At 42.3% G+C, this 26,366-nt stretch overlaps 1 protein-coding gene across 2 annotated transcripts in view; it reads left to right on the plus strand.

The window, feature by feature from the left end:
* The first annotated feature begins 11,507 nt into the window (after positions 1 to 11,507).
* The window catches only part of LOC309388618 (very-long-chain enoyl-CoA reductase-like), a 43,254-nt gene continuing 28,395 nt past the window's right edge, over positions 11,508 to 26,366 (plus strand). For both annotated transcript variants that reach the window (XM_081946057.1, XM_081946058.1), the window contains exon 1: positions 11,508 to 11,652. In XM_081946057.1, the coding sequence (XP_081802183.1) occupies positions 11,626 to 11,652 (27 nt within the window). In that variant the 5' untranslated portion in view covers positions 11,508 to 11,625. The remainder of the gene's footprint in view (positions 11,653 to 26,366) is intronic.

Consider the following 26,366-nt stretch of genomic DNA (forward strand, 5'->3'; position numbering starts at 1 on the left):
TAGGCATCGAAACCCCTGCAGAGGTGAGCCTGACTGAGCTCGGCTATGGGACCCCAGCTGGGGTGCGCCTAGGCTAGGCGGGCCTGATACTGCCAAGGAAGTACGGACTCCATGATGTGTTGCAACGCATCAACCAGCTCAGCAAGATCCAAAGACCCCGGCTGCCCGATTGAGACGGTATTTATTAAAATCATACAAAAGGTTTCTGTCTTACAGCGTGTTATTACATGATTGGTTAAAACACTTGTTACTGGGCAGGCTTTGTTCACTTGTCACGTATATGTGTTACCGGGCAAGCTTGTTCACATGTTACAAAAAGATGTTACAGAAGAATGTTGCATAGAAATGTTGCAAAGCGAAGAATGTTGCATAGAAATGTTGCAAAACAAAACCTTGAGCAAGCTTTGTGCCGGCTTAGCAGAAATGTGATGCAGTTAGCAACTTTAAACATGATCGCTACATCTCCTCTGTTTTAACTTTATTAAAGCTGAAAACATGGAGCTTTTACGTCCATGGAGGTGAGTGCTATTTCAGGTTGCGTGTTGCCCTCCGACCCCAGGCTTCCTGTGTCCGCACCTACCATTCTTTCAGCGTCATCTTCTGAATCATTATCCGGGGAGAAATGTAGCAAGGGTTGCTTACTTTCATCTGTTGATATCAACATATACGCATTATTCTCAAGCATCATATTAATTTGTGCAGTAGTTTTTGCTTCAGCAATGGCATTCAAACTACGCTTAATCATGAATACAAAAATAGGCAATAAGCAAGGTAATAGTATACATCCCATAGCAATCATTGCAACAAATATAAAAACGGCTTTTAAACCTGGGAATTTGGGTAAAATACCATCGAACATACCTCCAAAATCAAATCCATTCCATGTTTGCACAGGAACATGGGCAATTTTCATCATTTTGTCAGTAATTTCTTTAATTACTTTACCACTTTCATCAATTTCAATACAACAATTAGTTAAATTGAATTTTCCACATACTCCTCCTTCTTTGGCAAGCAGGTAGTCTAATGCAAGTCTATTTTGCATTATGTATGTTCTAGATTTTACACTTTCTTTGGCTAATTGTGTCAAGCCTTTGACAGTCTCATTTGTTATTATTTCTACTACAGCCTGTAAACGAATAAGTCGGTTTAATAAGTAGATGGGTGTGCGGTATCCATACATACCATCTTCGGCCCATGTGGCAGGGCCGTAGACTTGTATAATACGTTCAGCTGGCCATTCATCATTTCCCCATGTGCCTTGGTTCCCTCCCACGACAACTTTACCTATTGAGGAAACAACGTCCTCGCGCTTTCTGCGGTGGTTCCCTATTTCGTCGTAAACGGGGACCCCTAAGACTTGTCGTGTGTTTAGTGGGAGGAGAAAAAACCCAGGTCTAATAATGCCCAAGACACATGTTCCGCACCAATTAGCTGGGAGGTGTCCATAGGCCATTTTTCCACATATCCAATACAGCCCATCGGGTGCTAACCATGTGAGTGATTGATTGTTTGGGTTTGTCAAGAACTTTTTCATGTTTGTGACTTTAAACAAAGCAGTTTCGTCTTGTCCAGCTGAGCTATTTCTACCTGACCACCATATCCCATTTTCCCATTTCCCAGTACAAATTAAGTTCCCTACTTTTGTACATTTGGAACCAACAGGTCTGGAGAAGCAAACATTTCCCACAAGATTTGTTGTAAGAGTCCAGTCCCCATCTTTCCCTTTTGTGTATGACAAATTACCTAGCTTGTCCATCTCCAATATTTTAGAATAATTCAGTTCTTGGGCTTCCCAGGGCCATTTTTCCCCCATGTTGGTTCCCCCACATACAAAACAATTAGTAACATTCAATGTGTTAGCAATGTCCTCTGCTAATTGGACAAAAGTGTTAGTAACATGTTGTGGTATTTCGGGGATATTCAATTTCTCAATTTCCTGATAAAATGACCAAAAAAGTCCTTTAGTTGTTCGCAATAGCTTAGTTTGCTTGGTTACTGTCCAGCGCAACGCAATGTGTGGGTCTCTACCACTTGCTTCTATGGCCAAGCCATATTCTACTTCCCATGTTTTGGTAGGTGTGCAAGTTATGGTAATTGGGTTGCACGAATTTCTTGGACACTTGCTGTTGGCTATGCCCGTTTCCAACTTGCATTTATGGTTTCCACCAGGTGGATCCCCTGACCACATGCTGACACAGGACCAATATGGACAAAAGCTGTAAGTGTCCCGGTCAGAGCAAGTCCCTTTGTTATTGTAGCACATGTATTTTCGTTCAAGCATGAGACTCCTTTCCCATTGTAATGTCCCACAAGTTGATTTCCAACAGTTGCGATTGATTGCTAAACAAGCGTCAAAACTGAGGTGGACTTGCGTGTTGAGGGATTTAAACTCAGTTTTGTTGAGTAATTCTTTTCTACCGCATTCAATGGTGTAAATGGACATCACATATGTAGTAACAGTTTTCGCTTCTTTTGGGTTGTAACATTGAATCTTGTTGTTAAGGGTACACATGTGATATACAGTATTATTGACTCTACAAGTTGATGGATTAGTAATTTGACAATGTTCAGGTTTGATGGTATGATATATCAATGTCTTAGAGACCTTGCCATTGTGTATTGTGGTGGTGATGCAATCGCTACAACTTTGATTGTTAGACGTAAGTGGTGCAGCACGCCGAATTCGTGAGAAATGAGTGGATTGTTTCTGGAACAACAATAAAGTCAGTCTGGCAGAAGTGGCAAGTCCTTTAACTATCTTGGTAATTTCACACTGATATAGTCCCAAATCTACTGCCTTAGGGTTTTTGACAGTCAATTGAGTAGTACGGAAATGAAATGTTTGTAAATAATGTTCTGAATCTTCAGGAAGCCATGTGTTGTTAAAAAACCATCGCCAAAAGTACCTTTTTTCTTGATAGGAGATCGTTGTCAACAGGACATGGTGGGAGTATATGGCACTCCTTGTATGAAGGTGTAGCGTACCTGGTGTGTTCGTATGAGGGAATTGTATTTTGGAAAGTCCGGTGCGTTTCAGCGAATCCTTGCTCCTGGGAGAGGCTCGCTTACTCCTAGTGCATAGTCTGGAATTTCTTTGGCTTTCCACGTACAAGTATTCACATCGCATGGCTCTGGAAAACAGCATGAAAAATGGCGAAGCAAAGTTCTTGAAGAGGGGTAAGGAGAGGTGCGGACAAGAGTCATCCAAGAAAGAAAAATTGAAGATAATGGAGGATAAACCACAGAGGGTGTTGAGTAGAGATAAACAGTTTGGTTAAAATAGGTGTTATTGGACAAAAATCCGATGCACGAGTAGGAGCCAATAGTTTGAGGAGTTACGTGTAAGGAAAGACGAACTTGACAAGAGTCATGATATAAGTATTGAATTAATATCAAAGGTTTTAAAGAAGGGAAAAGAAATTGGCCCTGATGCTGCAAGGCATAGGGGCAAGCAGTGAGAAGAGTGTCTTTGAACACAAAAGTCACATGAGTGTCAAGAGGTGCAAAAATCACCTGAGGGTGAGCAACAAATCGAGCAGAGGCATAAGATAACAATGAGAGAAAGAGTTTAAAGAAAAATGAGTGATATGTTAGGGGGAGAAGAAAAGGCAGGGTCATCTTGATCTTCTTCTGGTATGCGGTGATAGGGACGAACACAACGAGCAGGAACCCAGAGAGTCTTGTCATCAATTTGTACCGCTGCGTAGCCTTTTCCCCAAGTAATCAATTGTGCCGGACCTTTCCAGTGTGGATCCGGCAATTGCCTGTAGTAAACAAGAGGTCGGGAGGCAGGGAGAGGAGGTTTAGAAAAGTGACGAGAGGCTGCAGAGGAAGCAGGTGTGCCAGTAAGGTTAAGAAAGTTGATAGTATAAAGACAAGTATTTAGAATGTTTTGCAACATCGGGAGATTGGGGGGGGGTGTAACCCTTTTGACCCCATATGCCGATCAAGAGCTATTTTCAAGGTTTTATTTGCTTGTTCTACAATTGCTTGTCCTTTTGAATTAAAAGGAATTCCAAATTTGTGAATAATGGACCACCTATAACAAAATTCAGCAAAAGCAGAGGAGGTATAAGCAGGACCATTATCAGTTTTTAAAATTTTTGGACACCCCAATGTTGCGAAAGATCGAATGCAGTGATTGATTGTTTGCTTGGTATTCTCACCCCGTTGCGGGGTTACCATAATAAAACCCGAAAAAGTGACCACAGAAACGTGAAGGTATTTCCATGGGGCAAAGGGAGAATACTGAGTGACATCCATTTGCCAAGTTTCACAAGCCTCAGTACCCCTTGGATTTACTCCTTGTGGGATACTATTAGCTTGGAGACTACACGTGGGGCATTGTTGAATAATGGCAGTTGCTTCTGCCATTGATATGCCAAATTGCTTCATCAAGGCTTTTTTGTTTTGATGAAAAAAGGTGTGACTTTCACCTGCTGTCAATGGGGCAGGCTGAGGTGAAACAATAGTTAGAGGCATCATTTTGCAGGCCTCGTCTGCCATGTGATTTCCTTCAGATAGGAACCCAGGCAGATGCTGATGACTACGAATGTGTGCTACAAACAAAGGTTTAGTCCTTGCGTGTAGTGCTGTTTGCAATTGTGTAAATAATGTCAAAAGGGAAGGTGTTAAAGAGGGTGAGATATAGGCATCAAAAATGTGTAAAGTTAATTGAGCAACATACAGACTGTCTGTGATGATATTTAGAGGTTTGGAAGAAAATAATTCCAAAGCTAGAATAAAAGCTGCCAATTCAGCCTGTTGTGCAGATGTTTGTGTATTAGTCAATTTCTTATGCCATATCTGTTGTGTATTCCAAGTACATGCACCATGATTTTTGGACCTATCTGTGAATACGGTTAAAGCATCTTTGATGGGTTGTGATGTTATTGGTGTATAAAATTGTATCGGAATGGTCTTAATAACTTGTAGCCTTGGGTCAGCTGGCAGATGACATGAAATTTGACCAGGCCATTCCGTGAGTGCATCTTGGAGAAGGATAGAATTTTGAAAAAGAGGTTCCCATTGAGATAATTTGAAAGGGAGTTAGAGCGTAACAAAATCCATTCCCATTAAGGCACGGGTTCTTCTTCGTGCCTTTTCAATGAGCAAAGCCATTTGGGCTGCTCTGGGTGTGAGTGAATTACGAAGTGTGTGTGCTAGATGTAACCATTCTAAAATATAAAGTTTAGGTTTTGGGATCATCAATACTTGTATGATGATCCCTGTCAAAAGTTGAGGAGTTGCAAGAAGAGCTAATGAAAGGGGAGTGTGTGGGAGTGCTCTATCCACCCATGTTGCAAAAGTGAAGGTTTGGGTGGCAAGTTAATGTGAGGTACATCAGGTGAAGCATAAGATGCAAGCATTTTATGTTCAAGGTATTGAAAAAGGAGGGGAAAACCTGTACCTTGTAAAAAGCAAATTTTCCATATATATCCCCAAGTAATTAAAGGAATCGGTGTTTTGTCTGGTAAAAATATACCAGAGGGAGAGGCAAACTTGTTTTTTGTTGAAAACGCCTCTGATAAGTGGTCAAATTAAAAAGTGAAAAAATTCAATTGATTGAAAGGTACAAATGCAGCGGTTGATCACACCCCTTTGCGGGGTGCTATAATAAATCCTGAATAAATATCCATGGAAATATTTCCATGGGGCAAAGAAAAGGTATTGAATCATCCATATGCCAGAGTTCACAAGTCCTCACATACACAAGTCCTCACATATTCATATCTGTGACTTTCTGAAAAAACATATCTCTAACTTTCTGAAAAAACATATCTCTGACTTTCTGAAAAAACATATCTCTAACTTTCTTTCACTTACTGAAATCCTTTCTTGCAATGACCAGTTGCTGTAGCTTCAACTGTCCTTAACGACTTGCCTATTTCCTCTCTTTTGTTTCTGCAACATCTCCAGTCCATTCAACAAAGCACATCTTTTTCCCACGTCCATCCTGACTTCCAATTTAGGTCAGATGCCTTTTACAACATTCTCTTCCCATCTATATACAAAGTAACCTTTTTCTGGCTCCAATATCTGATCTAAATGTCCGTGTGAAACTGATCTGGATTCTAGCAAAAATGTTACTCATTCTTTCTGACTGCATTTTGTATTTTTTAGGTCATCTCTGTTAAAATTCTAAAAGGGACAGCAACCAGTGCAATTAAACAAACAGACATGACATCTGTTAAGCATACAAAGTGCGCGCAAACATAAAAACATAAAAGAGAAAAAACACAGCTTTAAAAATAAAACAAACAATTAAGATAGTTTGAGTATACTCTGAAATAGAAGGCAACGTTGCATTAAAACTACAAATGCCAAATATCACCCTTAACCCCGCCTTTCTGATGCTGGCAGGGAGAGGAGAGAAAAAAAAATGGTGAAAAGAACACAGCCCCCCCTCCTCCTGCCTTCTCACCGGAGGCAAAGAGGGGGGTGAGAGGAAATGAAAAAATGTTTTGTTAAAACGACAGGCTCTTTTAACACAACACGCTCTGCTTTTTCAGCCAATAAACCTTACATTTCAAGCATCCAATACTGACTACATACACACCCATTCACACCTATAGTTACATTTCTTTTGCCACATTAATTTTACACACTATCATTATAGATGCAAAGAATGGTAAGTCAAAGGAAATTAAATGCACAGCGGGGGAGGATTGCAAAAGCAAAAGTCAGGAAAGGGGAAGCGAGAGTTGTATCTTTTTTCCAAGGCAATTTACAATCCATACTAGGGTTTTGATCCCTGATGAAAAGAGGGCGAGTTGTTACAGACATGCCCCTCCTTGGATTTTTACACTCCCTTTTAAAATAACGCTTTTCTTGAGGTTTGCTGCCTTGCAATAAAGCAGCTACTAACAAATTAGTTTTATAAAAAGATATTCTTATGTCCTGACACACTTTAATCATATCTACCGAATATATTTTAAAAGGTAAATCAAATTCTTTTTTGATATCACGGGCAGGACTTTCCCATTATTTTTAAATCAGCCAATTGTTATTGTTTATTGGTGAGTTTGCCATGATTAAGACAGAAGGTCAATTAATTCTTTGTTTTTCAAATGGGGAAGTGTTTTTCCCCCATTAGAAGAGATTTTAAGGCAGGAGGCAGTTAACTCTCTCATTGCCTTTAGGTGCGAGACCAGATACTGAGAGAGTTTTCCACCTATACTCACGATTATCCAACCGTGTTTCAGGCAGGACGAAATGCACATGTTCGTAGATTCTTTTAAAACACGCAGTTCAATGTTGGTATGGACAGGGGGGCTGGGGACGCCCGGCACAAAGGTGAGAGGATAGGCGGCAGGGAGATCGGAGGAGTCAAGGGAAAAGGAATTGGAATGGAGAAGGGAGGAATGTGACCACCCTGGGAGGGAGAGGGGAGGCAAAAGGCAGAAGAAGGAGAAAAGGGGGGGAGGAGGATTAGGAGCCGTAGGTAGGGGATAGGGAGGGGGAGAATCAACATTTACAGGAACATACAAAGAGTGTTTTTCAGAAGAAGAAACAGAAGGGGGGTGTGTGGGAGAAGGAAGTGAATTATCAGATTTAGAAAGAGGATAGACAGTAGTGCCATTAATTTTTTGCAAATTATAGGCCTTCTCGATTAAAAGTGAAAGTTCATTCCTAACCTGAATGAGACTTTGAATGTGAGGAGCTCATACTTACGAAGCGCTTGCCCGCCAGGTGCGTAAGATGAGAATCAAGGCGCCGAACACGTAGACACGGGACTCGGCGTGAGACGTCCGAAAGGCAATTCGGCACGTCGGGGTCACCAGTTGTGAGTGAATGTGTGGCTGGCTGCCACACGGTGACCTCGTCTGCTTTGAGTGTGGACCCTTGCAAAGGTGAGCCGGAGCTAGGCATCGAAACCCCTGCAGAGGTGAGCCTGACTGAGCTCGGCTATGGGACCCCAGCTGGGGTGCGCCTAGGCTAGGCGGGCCTGATACTGCCAAGGAAGTACGGACTCCATGATGTGTTGCAACGCATCAACCAGCTCAGCAAGATCCAAAGACCCCGGCTGCCCGATTGAGACGGTATTTATTAAAATCATACAAAAGGTTTCTGTCTTACAGCGTGTTATTACATGATTGGTTAAAACACTTGTTACTGGGCAGGCTTTGTTCACTTGTCACGTATACGTGTTACCGGGCAAGCTTGTTCACATGTTACAAAAAGATGTTACAGAAGAATGTTGCATAGAAATGTTGCAAAGCGAAGAATGTTGCATAGAAATGTTGCAAAACAAAACCTTGAGCAAGCTTTGTGCCGGCTTAGCAGAAATGTGATGCAGTTAGCAACTTTAAACATGATCGCTACAATATACTTTATACGGGGCTGGCTTTAAAGTGTTGCAACTGGTTATGAATTCAAGCTGGTTGCCAAGTACCCAAATTGCAATCACATGACGTAGGGCATGTGTGGCATTTTGCTATTCTTCGGAAGTGCTTTACAGGCCACAAAGCACTCTTTCTGAGCAGGGTGGTATTCACTTACCTTCCCTACCGGTTTGCAAATGTGAGCGCCCGTGTGCGCATACGCTCAGCTTTCTGCACATGCACTTTGGCTAAAAAAAATGCGAACCGGTCCGAACCAGCAGAATACAACCACTGTTTCCGAGCCTAACAAAAAACTTCGACACAACAGTACATGTATAGTAGTTAGTGTTTACTGTGATGGAAAGATCCTAGTGTATTTCTTTATTTCTTTATTTATTTTACGCAATTTAAAGGCTGCTCAATTCTATACAACTCTGAGTGACTTTCAACTTTGAAATCAAGAAGCAATAAAATAAAACCATAGTTCATACACAAGGAAACAATCCACAACATGACAAGTCTTATGAAGGCTCAACATCCACCCTATCCCTGGGCCATTTTTTTTCCAACAATTTTCTGAACATCATCAGGATAGAAACCATATGGACTTCTGGAGAGATGCTGTTCGAATGGGCAAACGGAATAAAGAAGGCATACTGGTGGTCCTTGTTTAGTGACTGCCTCATTCAGCGACTCTTACCAATTACAAGGGATGAAAAATTAACTTTATGGCCAATCCTTTAAATTTACGAATTGCGGGTCCCTGAAGCATGGTAAGCTGAAATATATTCAGAAGCACGTTTGTGGTTTCATTTAGCAGCTGCTTTGCTTAACTAAATTGTCAGTCCCATCTTTGGGTGTTAAATGAGAACTAGTACTTTATAGATCCCAATAAAGTGCATTTTCTTCTTACTCCAGAGTAGGAAAATATTTCAGCGAACACACTTTTAATGTGCAACAGGATTCAGGGGTTCTATTGTTCACTCAGTTCTATTGCATGGCGATGTAATTCATGACTTCTCTGATTAAACACCAGTCTTAATGTTACTTGTGTTACTAAGCATGTGGAAAAATGCCAACAGAATATGTCAGTGTGGTATTTTTATGCTCAGGACTTTTTGTCCAATCAAGATTTTCCCCCCCAAAAATTTCTAAGGTTGATTTCTCTACAAATAAATCACAGCAAAAGAATTAAGAATTTCATTTCTCTTTTGGTTGCCATCTAGTGGTCAGTCCGGATTCAGCAATAAACAATGCTCAAAAGCCAGCCTTTTCAGGGGTGTGAAACAGATGTTAAGTTGTGGGGTACTCTCAAATATTTGAATTCTCATTCCAAGGCTGTAACTATTATGTTGGCCAATAGGGTAATATTCCCTTTAATATGCAACAACAATAATACAGTTAAGGAAGACAGGAATCCAATCTTTCTCCCAGCCATAACTAATACTGCAGAAAGGCCCTTTGTCCAGCAACTGGACAGGAAGAGAAGCAGCACTGCCAGGGCAATTGGGAGATGAGCTGTTTCCTGACTCCAACCATGCCAGCATAAAGCCTCCTCCTTCCAGCTTAGGCTATCTGCTTGAGCGGTTCTGTGTTGGGATAAAAAGGAAAACACCATTTCCCTACCTAAAGCTGATCTCAGATTGCCTCAGCAGAGGAGGCAATGACATGAGGAGGTGATGTTGTGGGGATTGCTCTCTGTAAATAGTTGGGAAACTACCAGTGCAGAATTGATTAATTTTCCCCTTTTCTTTCCTGCCTGCCTGCCTTCATTATTTTTGTAAATAACTCAAGGCAGCGAACATACATAATGTACCTTCTTCCTGTTTCCCCCCAACAATAACCCACTGAAGGTAGGTTGGTCTGAAAGATAGTGACTGGCTAATTTTTTATCTCACTGGCATTTATTTTTACCAGTTTATTCACTGCAACCAACTCCACTCCACTCACAGTATGAATGCATGTACATTGTTGAGTTTAGGTGTCAATTTTTTAAAAAGACAGCAGCTCTGTTAAACTAAATTTCCTAAAATGCCTGGAGAAAACCATAGTTCAGGGGTGTCCAAACTTGGGAACTTTAAGACTTGTGGACTTCAACTCCCAGAATTCCCCAGGCTGGGGAATTCTGGGAGTTGAAGTCCACAAGTCTTAAAGTTCCCAAGTTTGGACACCCCTGCCATAGTTAATTATCCCTCCTAAACTATAATAAATAGGTCCTGGCCATGGGATCCCTTTTTGTGACCTTCTGACAAGCAAAGTTAATGGAGAAGGGCAGATTCACTTAAACAACCGTGCCATTAACTGCAGCGATTCACTCCACCACTGTGGTAAGCAAGGTATAAAAAACAGTTGACAAATGTGCCCCTTAGCAACAGAACGTCGGCGCTCAATTGTGGTCACAAGTCGAGGAGCACCTTTCAGTTGGAGTAAAGGAGAACCTAACTGGCTGTACTCTCTTTGATTGTGTGTTGTGTTGTTGGGTGCAAAGCAAATTTGGCCAAGAAAAACCTTTTATGGCTTCACTCAAACTGCAGGCAGTTGCGAACTAATATCATGCAACGGCGCCTTAGCACAATGGTCCCACGACGTGGGGGATTCACACAGCTACTTTAAAAATACCATCTGCCAACTGTCAGAAATAGTGTAGGGCAGGAGTCCGCAAACTTGGCAACTTTAAGACTTGTGGACTTCAACTCCCAGAATTCTCCGGCTGGAGAATTCTGGGAGTTGAAGTCCACAAGTCTTAAAGTTGCCAGGTTTGAGGACCTAGGGTCTCCTGTTTGGACGGGGGTGGTGGTGGGGGTTGGACTGAATGACCTACAAGGTCCCTTCCAACTCATCTGTTAATCAGTTAAACTCGTGTATCTGCGCGCACGTGTATCTGCAAGCAAGGTTCCAGCGACCCGCAGATCAGCCGACGTTCCCGTGTCCCGAGGCGATCCTGACCCCCGCTTCTTTTCCTCAGGAGCCGAACCTGAAAACTCGGCGCCTCCGAGCTCCAGGCGGCCGCAGGAGCAGCAGCAACAACAAGAACGCGCAAGGAAACGGGGAGGGAATGACGGCGAGGCGGCGGAGCGCGGGGGCCCCCTCCCTCCTCCTCCCTCCATCCCTGCAAGGCTACCTCCTGGGCGTAGGGAATCTCCTGATTGGCCGGAGGAGCTGCCGGGGCCCCCAATTAAAGTGCAGCCGCGGAGCTGCGAGGATCGTCGGGCAGGAGGAAGACCCGCTCCCCGCCGCCCTCCGCGGTGGCATCTTCTACACCGGCAGCTGGAGGGCGCGTAGAGGGATCCCAGGCGAGATGGGGAGCAGAATCACCTTCTTTGAGGTGGGTGTCTCGGCAGGGACGGGATGAATTGGTAGCCTCTTTCCCACCCACCCCCACCCCAAGCCGATGGAGTGGGGAATATCCAGGGAGCGCCAGTCTGCCCTTCTCCGGATCCAACCCCCGGGGCGGTACTCCGTGGCCAGATCGCGGGAGCAGGAAAAGAAGCGAGCAGGGAATCTCCCTTTTCTAACCATCTTTCCGCTTGCCCTGAGGCTAAGCCAGGACAACCACCAGAGGTTATTCCGGGCTATTCTTAAGCATAAGAAGCCTTTACTTTGCTTTCCTTGTCCCTGACAGTGGTGGAACAGCACTTTCCTAGTGTGGTTGCTTCAATCGGAGCACAGCTTTTAAATCATCCTTAAAGTAGCAGTCTTCAATCTCTCATCTATCCCTTGCCCTCCAAAGAGTAGTTAAGGACCACTTCCTCTTGAAGCACACAGAAGAGGGTGTTAGCGGTTAGTTACACCAACTGTATATTTGGAACAGTATTCTAATGGAACATGCATTCTAATGATAAGGACACTTTTGCTATCCACTTTAGACAAGCGGCTCCTGGAAGCAGTGTTTCTGGGATTTGAGGTCAGGTTTACCACCAATTCATGCAGATCTGGAGAGGTTTTGCTATGCTGTGTGTGTGGGGGGAAATACGTTCTTCTCAATTACTAGTCAATTGCACATAGTATGTGGGAATTGCTTTTGTTCACGTGGGCTCCAGATGGAGTGGATGATTTTCTTCCACTTCCCCTGACTACATTTTCAAAAACTTTTCAAAGGAACAAGAAATGGGAATATTCGGTGATATAATTTATATGTTTGTATGGTAGTTTACGTTTTACATTTATGTTGGCTGTCTTGTAATTTGTAGCGCTTAAGTAAAAACTACCAATAGTTGAAATCTTTCATTTTACTGTAAATGCATTCTGGACTTTTTCTTACCAACATTATACATGTATATTGAAAGTCACTTCTGAATTGCATTCAGTATTTCTGTAACACTTAAAGCTACTAGGAACATCCTTTAGAAGTAGAATCAGAGGTGGGTTGCTCCCGGTTTTGCCCGGATCTGGCGAACTGGTAGTAGTGGCGGTGTGCACAAGCGAACCGGTAGTAAAAAAAATGGAAACCCACCACTGAATAGAATATATCTGAAGCATAGATATGCTATGCTTCAGAATATTTAACTTTAGATTTAACTTTAACTATTTTCTCTTTGACTATTTTCATCACTCAACACATTTATTTTTATCTTCTTGAGAATTCAACTAGAGAAGTTGGAATGCTTTAAATATTCAAGAGCATTAACAACAGCCTTAAGGAGTGTTTTTTCTATTTAGAAAAGTATAATTAGTGCTCTTTGCTTGCAAGTTTTGCAAGACGGTTAAACTGCCGTTTTCCTGTGAAGTTCCACTTTTTAGGATTTTTATGAGTACAGATTGTTGTGTGTGGATGAAGATTGATAAAGATTTCAGATCACTTCGCGTAGATGGCCAGTGACATGTTTCAGATACAAACGGCCAACTTCTTTGAAGAGTCTGATTTTGTTAACTTGTGTGTGGTAAACCGTATTTAAACTTAATTGACAGGGCTTCTCCTGAAGCACTTGGACCTCAGAATTATCTAGAACCGTGATGGCGAACCTATGGCATGCGTGTCCAAAGTGGCACATGGAGCCATGTTGGCTGACACGTGCGGCGTTGCCCATTCCTCTTCTGTGTTTCTGGTGTGCATGCACGAACGTCAATCAGCTGTTTTTTCAACCTGTGGCAGTGCTGGAAATTGGAAGAGCTGGACTTCCAGTTTCCATTGCGCGCATGCTTGCTAGTCAGCTGATTGTTGTGTGCGCATGTGTGCCAGTAAGCAGAAGACAAGCGTGTGCACTGGAAACTGGAAGTTTATTTCCCGCTGCGCACATGCCCAGTTGGCACTTCTCTTCCAGGGCGCGTCCACAATGAGCATGTGTGCACATGCACACTCCCTTTTCAGCATTCAGTCCCAAAAGGGTTCACCATCACTGATCTAGGAAATCCCAAACCATCAATGTCACAGGCCAGCACTGCAGAATTGAAGATGGAATGATGTTTGGATCTCTAATTTATAAAAAAAAAAATTCCCTGCCTTTGTAAGCAAATAGATGATCAGATTTGGGCAACTGAAGATGTTTTACGATCAGCTCCTTCCACATCATTCCACTTATGTTACTTTTAAGAAGGTTGGCACCAAAGATGCTAGCAGTGAAGGTTGTAGGGGAGGTAGAAGAAGGATCCAATTTAGATTCTCCTCTCTAAAGTCTTGGAAAGGATGTAAATAAACAATCTATATAGCCAGGCACTATAGAATTGTATCTTCAGCTTGGCCGGTTTTGAATCTAAACAGTAGTTTTTATCTCCTTGTCTTATATTACACAACTGAAACAAATAGTTTTAAAACTTTGAATGGCTAAAAAACAGTAACGTATTCATTTTACCAATTCCAAGCCATGGTTTGGATATTGCCTAGAGGTATTGATTATATATGTGTCCCAAAAATGGCCCATTACCGAAAACGATGCCTATAATAGAGGTGTATATTTGGAGAGGGGTGTGTGTGAGGGAGGGGTAAAATCTTCACAAAAAGAGTTCATTGAATTGTAATTCAATCTGGAAATAGATTAGAGTAGTTTATAGTGATCAAGAGACTTTTTACAGTTTGTACTACTACCATGCGCCTAGATGTTTTCTTGAACAGTATGTTCAGCAGAGTATGTACAACGATCCAGTTTTTCTCAGCAAAAGCTTGGATGAATTTATTCCTGTAGCCGCTCATCTCATTTTCATCTTGGCACATATTCGCTCAACTGATCTATTATGAAATTGATCCCAGGATGTTTTGTATTGGCTGAGACTAGCATCATGGTTGTTATTTGACAAATCCCAGATGTTTTAATTGTAATTATTTTATCCTCATTTAGATCAGCTTTCGTGGACTGAACTAGTGCCTTGGTTGAAGCTTGTGACTAAGCAGTATTTACAGTCTCTGACTTGCAAAATTTAGGGAAAGGGAAGGAGATATTTATGAAGCATGAGTGGGATGAAAGTAATTTTGAATCTGTTGGTAAATATTTGGGTTGTCAGGCCTGCAGTCATATTTCTTTCTGGGTCTTTGGCCTGCCACACACACTCTTATTTTACTATGCTGTTTCATTAGTGGGGAATTGGGAGGGGGAATAGTAAGGAGTAGAATGTGTTGTTGTCAAACTAAAAAATTCCTTTCTAGAAATCAAGGTCATCTTTTGTTCTCTACATCTCTGAGCCTGACCGGAACTGAATTGGGGGAACTGCCAGCGTGGCAGTGGAAGATTGGACCATGTGATGGACTTGTGGGTGTGGGCCAAGATCATGAACTTTCAACTGGGTGGGAAACCCCGGGATGTTTTCAGATTTGGGTTTCCACAGATGTGCCAACATGTCTCTCTTAATCAATTGGAACTTTGAGGAATACTTTTCCTTGGACTCTGATTTAATTTTGATGATGATATTTGGAATGCTGAGTTTACAGTACGATAGAATGATGTAATATCTCTGGTTATGTGATAAGCATCAAAAGGACCCTCCTTTATATCTTAAATTATGATGTTGCAATGAATAAAAGTAGAAGTAATTAAGAATAGATTTGGGGGGGGGGTGTAAAAAAGATCATGACCTTTACAGCATTCATTTTAGAGGCCTGAAATAAACAATTTTACAACCATGAAGAGTTTAAAAATATGTCTTTTTAAATTAGAGTTTGGCAGAACCATATTTAGCTTAAACTTAGTAGTGGAAGTTTTATACCACACGTATTATTTGGTTATGTTCTGATTCAGGGAGTCATACAAAGATAATACAACCCAAAAGTAAGTTATTAAAAATATTATTTAAGTAAACATGGATTTATTATGTTGTGGTAAATGCAGGTAATCCTCAACCTATGACCACAATTGAGCCCAAAATTGATGTTGTTAAGTGAAAAATTTGTTAAGTGAGTTTTGCCCCATTTTATGACCTTTTTGGCCAGGTTTGTTAAGTAAATCACTGAAGTTGTAAAATTAGTAACACTAATTTTAAGTGAATCTGGCTTCCCCATTGACTTTGCTTGTTAGAAGGTCGTAAAAGGGGATCACGTGATTCTGGGACACTGCAACAACCATAAATGTGAGTCAGTTGTCAAGCATCTGAATGTAAACCACATGACCATGGGGATGCTACAATGGTCATAAGTATGAAAAGCGGCCATAAGTCACTTTTTTCAGTGCTATTGTAACTTCAAGTGGTCACTAAATGAATTGTTGTAAGTTGAGGTCTACCAGTAGTAATGCCCTTCAAGACAAGATCACTTTGCTGTCCGTATGTAATATATATCTTGCCCTCTAGAAGCAAATCAAAGTGCTTAGTACCCAACAGGTTGGCCAAGCTAGTTGGATAAGTGACAGAAAATCTCATCAGTATATATCTAGGATCGAAAATATAATGGCAAAGTCAACAACAACCTACCAACTCTCAGAATCAACAGCCTGAAGCAGCCACTTGCTCACCTTACCAGCATAAAGAAAACCTAGGAAATTGGTCATTCAAGGATTTACTCCCCACTCTTCCAAACAAACAAAAACTATTCACAAGGTTATATAAATACAGCATTCCTTTGAATTATAAATATTCATGCTTGCACCTCTCCCCTTGCAACTAATATTAGCAGTCTTGTTTCCATTACTATTACTTTTTGCTGAGTTGTTTGAAAAATCTTTTGTTGTCATTACTAGTTTAGTATTGGTAGAGGAATGGCAGTTGCAGTGATGACAGCTTTGCTGAGTTGTCTAACTTTGGCAATAAATAACGTATTTTAATTTTTACAGGGGAGAAATAAAAATGCACTTTCCACAACAACAGAAGACGCAGCCAAATTTATCATACTATGACCTGGTTTTAAAGCATGATTATCTACCTGAAACTTAGGTCCTTTCAGCTGGGTTTTCTGTAGAAGATATATGACATCGAAATAATACTAGAAAAAAAATTTTTTTGACCCTTGAAATTAGTTTGTAAACTGCCGTGATTAAAAGAGATGAATGGAGGTAGTTAAAGATGCCCATCAATCAGAGTTAGTTTTCAAAAACTCAGCCAGAATTAAGTCTACCCCCATGAACCTTGTTGTTCTTCAATTGTGGAAGGAGTTTGTAGATCTTAGTGGAGGCTACAATTGGCCCCTCTGGGGTATGAGTTGAAGATAGATTTAAAAAACGGAATCATATCAGAGTAGCATATGTTCAGCACAGGTCTCAAGAAGAATTATCTGGCTGAGCAGAATCTTTTAGGAAACACTTACTTGTCCAATACCAGAAAGTTAAAAGAGTTCTTAGCAGCATGGTCTGCTGCCATTTTAAAGTAGGAAAAAGAAAACCCCAAATTGTATGCTTGAGAAAAATGTCCTCCCTCCCCAATCCTAAATTATTGTCCCCAATCTCAAGAAAACAATGATATTTTACTTTCCGTCATATTGTGTCCTCCATATTGGCTCTTCTTACTTTCCTTCAATTATTAAACAAGACTTAAAGAAGAATTCAAGAAACCAAAATCCCCCCCCCCCATTAACACACTATGAACTTTAAATCAATAGGATTAAATGATAGTTTTTTTAAAAAAATTGCTGTATAGGAACTATTTGCCTCAAAAAACCATATGTTTAGTTAAAACACTTTTTGACATCTTGTCACTGGTTGACAGTTCTAAGTATTTTAGAATTCTCCCTAGTAACTAGAGCAGGGGTGTCAAATTCACGGCCTGCGGACCAATGCATCCTGTGCTGGCCCCGCCCCCACCTAGTTTAGCGAAAGGGGCGGAAGTCCTGATACATCACGTGATGCCACAGTGAGTTTGACATCCCTGAACTAGAGGATTTAATAAGCAGTGTGCAAAATAATAAGCATATAGCAGTTAATATCAATGATTTTTAGACTTTCCTGAATTAGATCTTGAAAATTAGAGGGAGTTATGGCATAAAGAATTGTAACATCCAGAATATGATTTTCAAAATAGGGACACTTGGGTTTTTCTATTGTGACATTTCTGTGGATTTAGAATGATAATTTCAGGGCTGAAAAAGAAGCTCCACCTCTAATGTGGCCCAGATTTCCTGAGAAAAATCCTGGTGCTGCTCATGAGAATCCCACACTCTGGTGACAAAGTTGTCATCAAACCAAAGATTCTTGCACCGGAGCAGTTGCATTTGTGCAGTTGGTGGAGTGTGAGATTAGTGAATCATGATTCTGCATGGAATATACTAAGTAAGGGGAGAAATCTATGTAATCTTTGAGGGACATGTTCATAAGTTTCCATATGGGTTGTGTTATGAGATGCAGATGTAGATGCTTTTAGGGGGTAGACATATGGGTTTCTTCATCACCAAAGGCATGGGTTTAGGCTGTAGAATCACCTGCATGGGTGAATGTCCGGATCTGAGCGATTTTATCCTGCAGATACTGAACAAATTCTTCAGCCCTACCCTGCAAGGGGTCTTCCCCAGTTCCTTGGTTGAGTAAGGAGCGGGTCACCCTAAACAGGGTGGCTGGGCGGTTATCTGCGGACGCGATAAGAGCGGAAAAATATTGCCGTTTTGCCGCTTCTATCGCCACTAAGTAGGATTTAATATGAATTCTTACTAGTGTTCGATCAGATTCGGACCGGCTGGCCCTCCAGCCACTCTCTAGGTGTCTTTTCCGGCGTTTCATCTCCCGGAGCTCCTCGGTAAACCAGGGAGCCATCCGGGATCGACACCGGGTCAGAGGCCGCAAAGGCACAACACGATCCAAAGCCCCAGCGGCAGCTCTATCCCAGGCTTCCACTAGGGCTTCGGTCGAGTTGTGAGCAAGGGATTCAGGAAAAGTCCCAAGCTCCATCAGGAACCTTTCGGGATCCATCAGGTGCCTGGATCCTCTTCTTGCCCCATGATTTCTGATGAAGGACTCTGTAGGGCAGGGATGTCAAACCGGATTTCTTCGAGGGCTGGATCAGCATTGTAGTTCTCTGTGGGCTGGCTGGGGGGGTAGAGGGGGGGGGAGACAGGATGGACATCTCCTGCAACACACTGCCAGCCAAAAAACCCTTGTGCCACATTTTTGTCAGCAGAGTGCTGCAGGAGGCTGTCCACACCAAAAACAGGATGCGGGGTGCCTCACGCCCCTCCCTATTTTGGCTGCCAGAGGTACTGCAAGCTGGTCCTTTGCTATTTCCAGGCCGGCCTCGCAGGCCAAATTTAAGCACCCCATGCCCATGGGCCTTGAGTTTGGTACCCCTGGTGTAGGGGATCTTAATTCAACTTTCCCTTGATTTAAACTGAAGTGTCTCCTCTTCTTGCTTCATGGAGCAATTTCACCCAGAGAGCTTACCAGTTTGAACTATTTGGGTGCAAGGTGGGTCTCCTGCATGCAGAGATAGAATCTCCTGTAATGACTTGATGCTTATTATCACATGTTGTAAACTTGATTTCATATCGTCAACATCCCGCATTAAGTTTATTCGCTCCTCCCGAGAAGGCATAGTGGGAGGTTGCATCAAGTCAAATTTATCTTCTTCCTTCAGCCTGCTGGATTTATTTTTCTCTGAAGAATGTTATGTGGAGCAATGTTATCAGAAAAGGGCCCTTATGTATCCTCTTGTTCCGCCTTGGCAAGCTTCCCGTGAGTCAGAAGGAGGCGGGCACAAGTATTTTGAAATACTCCAATTGGCACAATTCCAAAGCTCTGTGGAAAGTGTTTGAGTCTTAAAAGCATTTCGGGTAGTAATGGTTGTTGAAATGACGGCACAAGCCTCTTAAAGCCTAGGCAGCGTGGAAGCCAAGTTATCTCCATTAGTTCAATCAGTGTTACTCCCCATCTAAGTAACTGTGACTGAGATTTCAGGATGGCCCTCTTCACATTCCATCTTTGATTGTTGATGTGGATCATTGGTAGATATAACATGACTTTCCTCAATTGAAGTACGTATCTTTCACTTGGTACGCCAATGCTAAGCTTTGAATTTTGCTTATCAACTGTACTAAAATAGTACTCACCCCCTCTTGGAGGGGATGTGTGCCTCCCCAGTATTGCCATTCTCACCAGCTGTCTCAATTTCCTTTACAAGACTAGGGAACTTTTCTTCTAGCATTTTTATTTTCTTTGTTGGCCTCCAACAGCTGATCAAATATAGATTGGATTATGTGGGTAGTAAGAAGACAATTTTTTTTTGCAACTAAGGACAAATCTGTGTTCAACTCTAATGAGTTCCCAGTTGAATCTGCTTCCTTGGTCTCAGATTCCGTTCCAGCTAATTCTCCCTCTTTGTTTATTACACTTAAATCCTGATCAAAGATTAAGAGCTTACCAGAGTCCCACTCAAATAAGATACAGTTAGTCCTCAACTTACAACTTTGATTGAGACCAGAACTTTTGTTGCTAAATGATGCAGCCAATCTTATAATCTTTTGTGCTATGATTGTTAAATGAATCACACAGTCGCTAAGCGACTCTGGCTTCCCCCATTGACTTTGTCTGTTGGCCCCACCCACCCCAGGAAAGTCGAAAATGGTGATCATGTAACTCCTTGGATGCTGCAACTGTCATAAATACATGCCTGTTGTTACCAAGAAACAATGCAATAGTTGTGAGTGCAAGGATTGGTCATAAAAGTCATTTTTAGCGCCCTCCTAACTTTGCCTGGTCATTAACTGAATGGTCTTAAGTTGAGGACTACCTGTATGATACTTCTCAACTGTTTTAAGAATTTAAGAAGCAAGGTAGCCTTGAAGGTATGTAAATCTTTTTGTTGTTCAGACAGAACTGTTTTTTTCCCCGGTTGCTTATCTTCTTCCAGTGGATTTGGTTTTTCTGCTGTGCTTCTTGATTCAGCTCTTTGTGACCGCTTCATGCCAGGCACGTTAGCGTACCTGGCCCCTAAATTCTAGTATTGAATAAAACTCATACAACTTTAAAAACAAGGACATCAAACAATATAACTCCAAAGGAATGGGTTAAAAGGTGAGTGAATACATTTGAATCTTAACTATTATCCTGAAATTCTAGAAAATTGCAAGGCGCTTAAGTGAAGATCTGCTTCTCCTACAGCAGGTGCTTAGATCTGACCTGTGGATCTGGCCTTGAAATAGCAAAGGATCGACCTGTAGTGCCTCTGCTAGTGAAAACAGGGCGCGAGGGGCTGCGTGTGGCCCCCCTGCACCCTGTTATTTGCCTGGACGGCTTCCTGCAGCAACCTGCTGGCCAAAACGGGCCATGGGGAGGGCGTGTATGGCTCCCCAAAGCCCTATTTGCCTGGCAGGGTGCTGCAGGAGACATCTGTCCTGTCTGCTATCCATCTCACCTCCCCCCACCCCATTGACCGGCCCATGGAGGACAACTACACTATCTTCTTCCCTGTATTCCAACATCATCTTTATATTTCCCATATCATTTTCTTCTTCTTGAAAAAGAATATTTGTGATGGGGAAAGGGTGGATTGTGTGAATTCACAGCATTCACTTGAATGTTGCATTCAGTTATAAGTCCCGGCTCTTCCTTGTGGTCTCTGTAATTTTACTTATTTAGAAAACATCTATAGCTGTCCAACTCATTCACGGTGACACTGGGCAGAAATAAAACCCACAAACCAAACAACAATAACATCCCTTGACAATTTGACAACAATCAAACAAATCACTTGTTGGACTCTGTATCACCCTGGGGTCCCCAGGCTCTCTGTCAAAACCATATCTTCAGACATTCAAAAGAGTACCAAGGAGGGGGCCAATCTTACCATTGCAGGCATGATTTCCACAGGTTGGGAACCACCATTCTTCTTATGATTCAGTAACAAGCTATGTTGCCTTTATAGAAGACTAGCTGATAACCCGGTGTTGCCTGGGTGTTTATTTAAGGGGGGGAAATGTACGGGCCAAGCATAATTTCTAATGTTGAATTTTTCTCCTTACCAGAGGGAGCCCCCTTGGGGAGTACTGTGAAGCTGTTACCATGGCAATTCCACAGTGTTGTATAGTAGAAGCCATTTTATGGCATTATGGTAGAAGCCGTTTTAAGGCACAACAGGCTGTATCTTAACAGAACACACACCCTGAGGGGTGTTGGGAGTGTCTTAACCCCACTATTTGTTTCCAGAGAATAAGTAATCTGTGTACCAGGTTTGGTTGAAATTTCTCAAGGCACACACACACACACACACACACACACACACACACACACACACACAGCCATAGATAGATAGATGATAGATAGATAGATAGATAGATAGATAGATAGATAGATAGATAGATGAAGAAGTCACTGCATGTAGCTGAGTTGCCAAAAGAGTTTTCCTGTCAGCAGAGGAGAAGTCAAACAAAAAGTGAAAATGGTAATTGTGACCACATGATGGAATTAGATTACACTATTTTGGCCACCATGTTAATAATAATAATAATAATAATAATAATAATAATAATAATAATAATAATAATAATAATAATAATAATAATAATAATAATAATAAAATTTATTTCTAAGCCGCACCCTCTCCCGAAGGACTCGGGGCGGCGTACAATAAAACACATAAAAACGAAAAAGACAATACACACAAAGAATAAACAAACACGTGTACATGGAGGAGGTATGAAGATAAAAAGACAAATTAAAAACATAAATGTTGATATTTTTACACACACTCACATGTATGGATGCCCCTGCAACCAAGGATTAAGGCAGTTTAATGAAGGTTGATGGCTAAGACTGGATGACTGCTCTAGAAACAGGACATTACAAGGAATGAGGGGGAAATTGATACTGCTCCAGCAGAGAGAGATTAATGATGACTTGGACATGACATTTTTTCAAACTAATGAACAATGCTACCCATTTGAAGGTGTGCCCTTATGGCATTGCTCCATCTTTTCAGTTCCTGAATAAGGTATAATTTATTGATCAGAAGAAAATATGCTGTGCATTGCAAGTGGAAACCAACCGCTTGTCAAATACACACAAGGAGAATTCCAATGGCAATGACAAGGATTTCAGAAATATTGGGGAAACTATTGAATGAAGTGAAGAATAAGATTGATTTTGAGGGGGAAAAGGTCCTATAAAAATTCATACACCCAGATCACCTAACATAGTCATTCTGCTCGCTGAGGTGACTGTAATGAGGAAAGTCAGATTTAATAATATAATGAATATACATCCATTGGTCTGAAGGCAACCACTATTTTTTTTTCATATAAGTGAGAATCTTCATGGTTCAACTTACAAGAGAAGAATATTTAGAACGCTATTTGAGTTCTAAAGAGAGAAAAATAGACATTTGCATTCACGTTCCTGCCTCCTAGATGACTTCTTGATTAGAAGTCCCTCTTGGGTCTGAAAGCATAACTCTGGATCAGTTGTCATCTCCATCATCTTGTCATCGTCTATCTTGTCATTTCCAGGTGACAAGACAGAATCGAAACCTGGATGCCACATTGCCATAATAATAATAATAATAATAATAATAATAATAATAATAATAATAATAATAATAATAATAATAATAACAACAACAACAACAACAACAACAACAACAACAACAACTTATTTCTAGACCGCACCCTTTTCTAGGCAGGACTCGGGGCGGTGTACAGTCATGTTAAAACCATATACAAATACATAGACATGAACATAGACATAGACATAGACGTGGACGTAGACGGAGGAGGTAAAAAATATACTGTACAATTCTTAGTTAAAATACAAATATTAAAATTCCATTAAAAATTCCCCAATAAAATGTTTGCCAGGAGGTGGAAGATGGAACTGTCAATCAGCTAAGCCAGCTAGTCGGAACAGGTGAGTCTTGAGCTTCTGTCGGAAGGAGCGGAGGTCATTGGTAATTCTAATATTGGGAGGGAGGTCATTCCAGAGGGTTGGGCCCATCACAGAGAAGGCTCTACTCCTAGGCGTCACCCGCTGGCACTGCTTGGCGGATGGCACCTGGAGGAGTCCCTCCCTGTGAGAGCGGATAGGTCGTAGGGATGTATGAGGTGAGATGCGGTCCCGCAGGTAACTAGGTCCCATGCCATGGAGCGCTTTGAAGATAGTAACCAACACCTTGAAACGCACCCGAAAAACCACAGGCAGCCAGTGCAGCTCGTGCAGGAATGGTGTTATGTGGGAGTATCTTGATCCTCCCATGATAACCCGCGCGGCCGCATTCTGAACTAGCTGCAGTCTTCGGGTGCATCTCAAGGGGAGCCCCATGTAGAGAGCATTGCAGTAGTCCAGGCGAGACGTCACCAGCACATGAGTGACTGTGCGTAGGGCGTCCCGATCCAATAGGGGGCGCAATTGACGCACCAGGCGAACCTGGTGGAACGCCCCCCTCGCCACGGCTGTCAGATGGTCATCCATCGACAGCTGGGCATCAAGGAGGACGCCCAGATTGCGCGCCCGTTCCACGGGGGGCAATAATTCGCCCCCTATGGCCAGTGATGGCGTCAACTGGTTAAATCGGGGCGCCGGTAGCCACAGCCACTCAGTCTTGGAAGGGTTGAGTTTAAGTCTGTTGTCCCCCATCCAGACCCGCACGGCTTCCAAACACCGGGACAACATTTCAACGGCCTCGTTGGGGTGGTTTGGCCATAGCCTGCCTCTATGCGAATAGGGCAAATTAGTTCAAGTGTAAGGAGGAATGAATGTGGCCTGTGATTGATGGGCTCTGTTGCACAATACAGTCTGGACAGCCAGTAATCCAGATCTCTTTATGATAGGTTTGCCAGTTATAGTCACATTACCTGAGACAGAAGTCACTATTTGGGAAAAAATGACGACTCATCCATTTTCTCTGCAAGTGCTTAAATATTGCCCAAACCCTTTGACCTCTGGAGGCTTTCTGACCTTGTTTTATCCCTTCTCTTTCAGTCGGGCAACAAGAATAACTTGGCAATTGTATTCCCTCAGATTTGGGGGGAATGTGCTGTGCCGCAGGCCTTAGCGATAGTAGTGTAAGTGAGTGGGTGACTGGGTGTCTTTCATCTCCTTTTCCAGGGGGTCTAAAAATAGACTAGAATTAGGCGTCACCCTAACTTGACTGACCCAGTGGAGTTTACTTAAATTCACACATGATTAGATCAGTTTGGAATGAATTACATCCTTCTCTCCTTATCCATTCTTCCTGTTCCCATAACACTTTTTCTCCCCTTCCAGTGACCCACTTAAGTTGCAATGGGGACATAACAACTTGTGGTTGTAAACATAAAATTGAAGAAGGAAATGCAATAATATCTTCTTCAATTCCCTTCTGCTTGTTTCCTCCTCATCTCTGCCCTTTGGGTTGCCCTCTATATCGTGCTGCCTCCAGCTGATCTTCGCCATTTCCTTCTCCCTATTGCTGAGGAGGAAGCCTGGCTCTTTGTAAGAAAGCTGTTGGCCACCCAAAGCCTTCCAAAGGCTGCTAGAAGAGCCAGGCCTGAGTTGAAGTAGAAGTGATTACGGCAAGGTAGGAAAAGTGCGACATCCACATCTACTGACAGGGCTGTCCTGATCTAACGGCGGCAGCCAGGTGTCAGAAGAATATTCTGGTCCGCTTCTCAAGCTAGGATCAAGCATAAGAATGACACCAGACTTCCTACTCAAAGAGGAAAAAAGTTTATTTGAGAGCATAAAAAGACAGCATTCGAAAGTAGACCACCGTTGGAATGTTTTGAGATAGAGGGTGTTTATAGAGAAAGTAGTTCTTGGTCTGAATGCGTTTTGAAGTGTTCATCTTTGGCAATTTCCTTCGATGTGTGTCGATTTGGGGTGCCCTCTTTTTGTGTGTGTTTCCCAAAGCCCTATATTTTAAAGGATTTGTCCTGTTTGCTATTCTTTGAAAGGAGTGCACTTTGAAAAGAATGCACTGTCAATTATTTAGCTTCACAGTTAAACCATCTTTGCTTCATGGTTTCTTTCACCTTTTGGCAGGCGAGACTGTTGACAGATCAGGCTGTTGATTTAAGAAGTTTACAGGCAGTGCATGAATAAAAAATTTCTTGAATCTAAAATACTTCCAACACACAATTACCACAACTGCCATTGCAAAGCGGTACAGTCACAAGATGTTTCCTCAAAGGACTGTTTCACTTGGTGGCAGGAAGTTTCAGTTCCAATTTGGATTCTTAAAGTAAGGGGACTACCTTAAGGGGACTACCTATGTTGCAAAGCAATAATCAGGTGGCTAAAAGGTGAGGTGAGGAGAGATTACTCTCCAGTCCTAATTGAATCAAAAGAAAACTGACTTACACAAATGCAGGGCCACAAAATCAGTTCAATTTTGCATTTTTGCAATTCCTCCAGGTTCATATGAAGGAATAATTTTCCTGTGAATGATGTAAAAACAAATGTACGGGGCTGAGTGATCTGGGAGGAGGGGACTTAACCATCACTCCCCTGTCATGGTCAGATCACTCACTCCTCCGTCTTGACTTCCCTGGTGCTACCTCCCGCTGCGGGGAGGCGGACCGGAAAGTTCCAGATGGTTCCGCCCCAGGCGCCTGATGGAACCTGATAGGTTCCAGACGGAGCTTGGGCCACCTCCTGTAACCTTGACCCACCCCCGGGTAGAGGACCTGGTAGTTGCGTGGAATAATGCAACTACCGGGGCCTTGAACCGGGTGGCGCCTTTGCGGCCTCTCCGGCGGCAACGATCCACCCTAGCCCCTTGGTTTACCGAGGA

This window comes from Natrix helvetica (assembly GCF_964273705.1).
Source record: "Natrix helvetica genome assembly, chromosome: 3".
Taxonomy (NCBI): domain Eukaryota; kingdom Metazoa; phylum Chordata; class Lepidosauria; order Squamata; family Natricidae; genus Natrix; species Natrix helvetica.